At 29.2% G+C, this 1,819-nt stretch overlaps 1 protein-coding gene across 1 annotated transcript in view; it reads right to left on the reverse strand.

The window, feature by feature from the left end:
* Positions 1-1,797, reverse strand: part of HELRODRAFT_184402 (hypothetical protein) — a gene marked incomplete at both ends in the record, with an annotated part of 3,804 nt that extends 2,007 nt beyond the window's left edge. The window contains 2 exons of the mRNA XM_009025277.1: positions 910-1,017; positions 1,750-1,797. Coding sequence (XP_009023525.1) covers positions 910-1,017; positions 1,750-1,797 — 156 coding nt within the window. The remainder of the gene's footprint in view (positions 1-909; positions 1,018-1,749) is intronic.
* Positions 1,798-1,819: the final 22 nt, after the last annotated feature.

A 1,819-nucleotide genomic window follows, 5' to 3' on the forward strand; every position in this document is an offset into this window, starting at 1 on the left:
AACTGTTTTTATATATCAGTTTAAAATTAAAAATTTTTATCAAATTGATGTTTTTGAAACACGAATTGAAAAATCTCCACCGCAACTAAAATTTATCATTGTAAACACACCCATGCAATCACATACTCACAAACACACACAATCACACAGACACAACTCAAACACATACATTCACTCACGCACAGGCACCCACACACCCACGTATACACACCTACACACACAAAACAAATACCCACAAAGGCACATGGACACACACACACAAATACCCACAAAGGCACATGAACAAAGACACGCACACTAATTTTTCGTTTGTTATTCGCCACACCAGACTACAAATTTTCTTGTTTTCAGTTTTTCGAATTCTGGTATGCGATAATAATTATGTTTCGTACTTTCATTAAAACAATTACACCGGTGATTCATTTAAAATTTTCAATTAACAAATTTTTTATTTATTTAAAAAAAAATTCATTTAACGGATTTCGAATATTTATATAAAATAAAAAGCAAATTTTAAAATATTTTTAAAATAAAAAAATCATCATATACACTCTGGCGGTCGTTTTTGAAATATTTTTAAACGTTAATAAACTCGCTTTACAATACACCTAAGTATTTCTTAATATTAAATGTTCCAAATGTTTTAATTGAGTTTAAAAAACTGGATTCTAAGTTAATTCATTGAAAACTTCAACAAAACTTTAATATAGCCAAATTTGAAAATGTGGAGGCCCTGGAACAACGAAGAAACCCTTATTATTTGAGAGGGTCACTGATTATTTGTGGATGGAGGAAAGCTTTTTCTTTTTCCACATATTTTAACAATTTATTCAGTAAAACCAGTGTTTTTAACAAATATTTAATTGAAATTATATTGAAGTTACAATGATTTTTTTGTGTTGGTCTCACATTTTCGGTGGAGGTCCCGGAGCAGGTGCCCTGCTGCCGTACTTTACATCCAGACTCGAGTAAACACGTGTTGTTCACTATTTTGCAAATGTAAATAAAAAAAATTAACTATTTGTCAGTATTTGATTGTTTGATTGATGCAATTAGTGCTGGTTTGTTGTGTTGTGTCTTTTACTGAACATGTTGTGTTGTGTCCTTTTACTAACAATGCGTCTTTATATGCTAACAAGCTGGACCCGGCTGTGTTTTTCAATAATTTTGTATTTTAATAAATTATTGAACACTATGAATTATAGTCAATTAACTGGATCAGTTGATAACAATTTATTGAATATTTTCAATTAATTAATTAGTTCGTTAACTAATGATATAGATAATTAATTAGGCTACGAAAGAGCGAAATCTTTCGGTCATAAGCAAGGTGTGTGTGTGTCTGTTACGCGTTGATTCACATGTATTGACATTTGCAGTGTAGAGTGTGTGTGTGTGATATGTGTGTGTGCGTGCTCTTGATATCTTCAAAAGAATAAATTAAATGAGAAGTATTAAAATTATTACAAGACACTAGAAAACTCAAACTCTGTACAATTTCGAGAATACTCTGTATAACTTTAAAGAAATTATTTTATGAAAAAAACATTTATTATAAATTTAAGTTTTCATATTTTATATAAAAACTTAAATTATTATTATCAATTCAATTCAAATTAAAAAAAATAATTTTAATGGGTTATTTTTTTTTATCGGACAACACAACAATGCAAATAGTATTAAAATTAAAATATTTTTTATTTTGTATAACGTTTTGTAGCATGAGCAAATATAACCTCATAGAAGAACCTGTTGAAATATATTCCTCTCCCAGTGTTCCCAAGAGAAATTAACCATGGAAGTGGAGACGCGAGTTTAC

The sequence above is a fragment of the Helobdella robusta genome (genome assembly GCF_000326865.2).
Source record: "Helobdella robusta unplaced genomic scaffold HELROscaffold_401, whole genome shotgun sequence".
Taxonomy (NCBI): Eukaryota; Metazoa; Annelida; class Clitellata; order Rhynchobdellida; family Glossiphoniidae; genus Helobdella; species Helobdella robusta.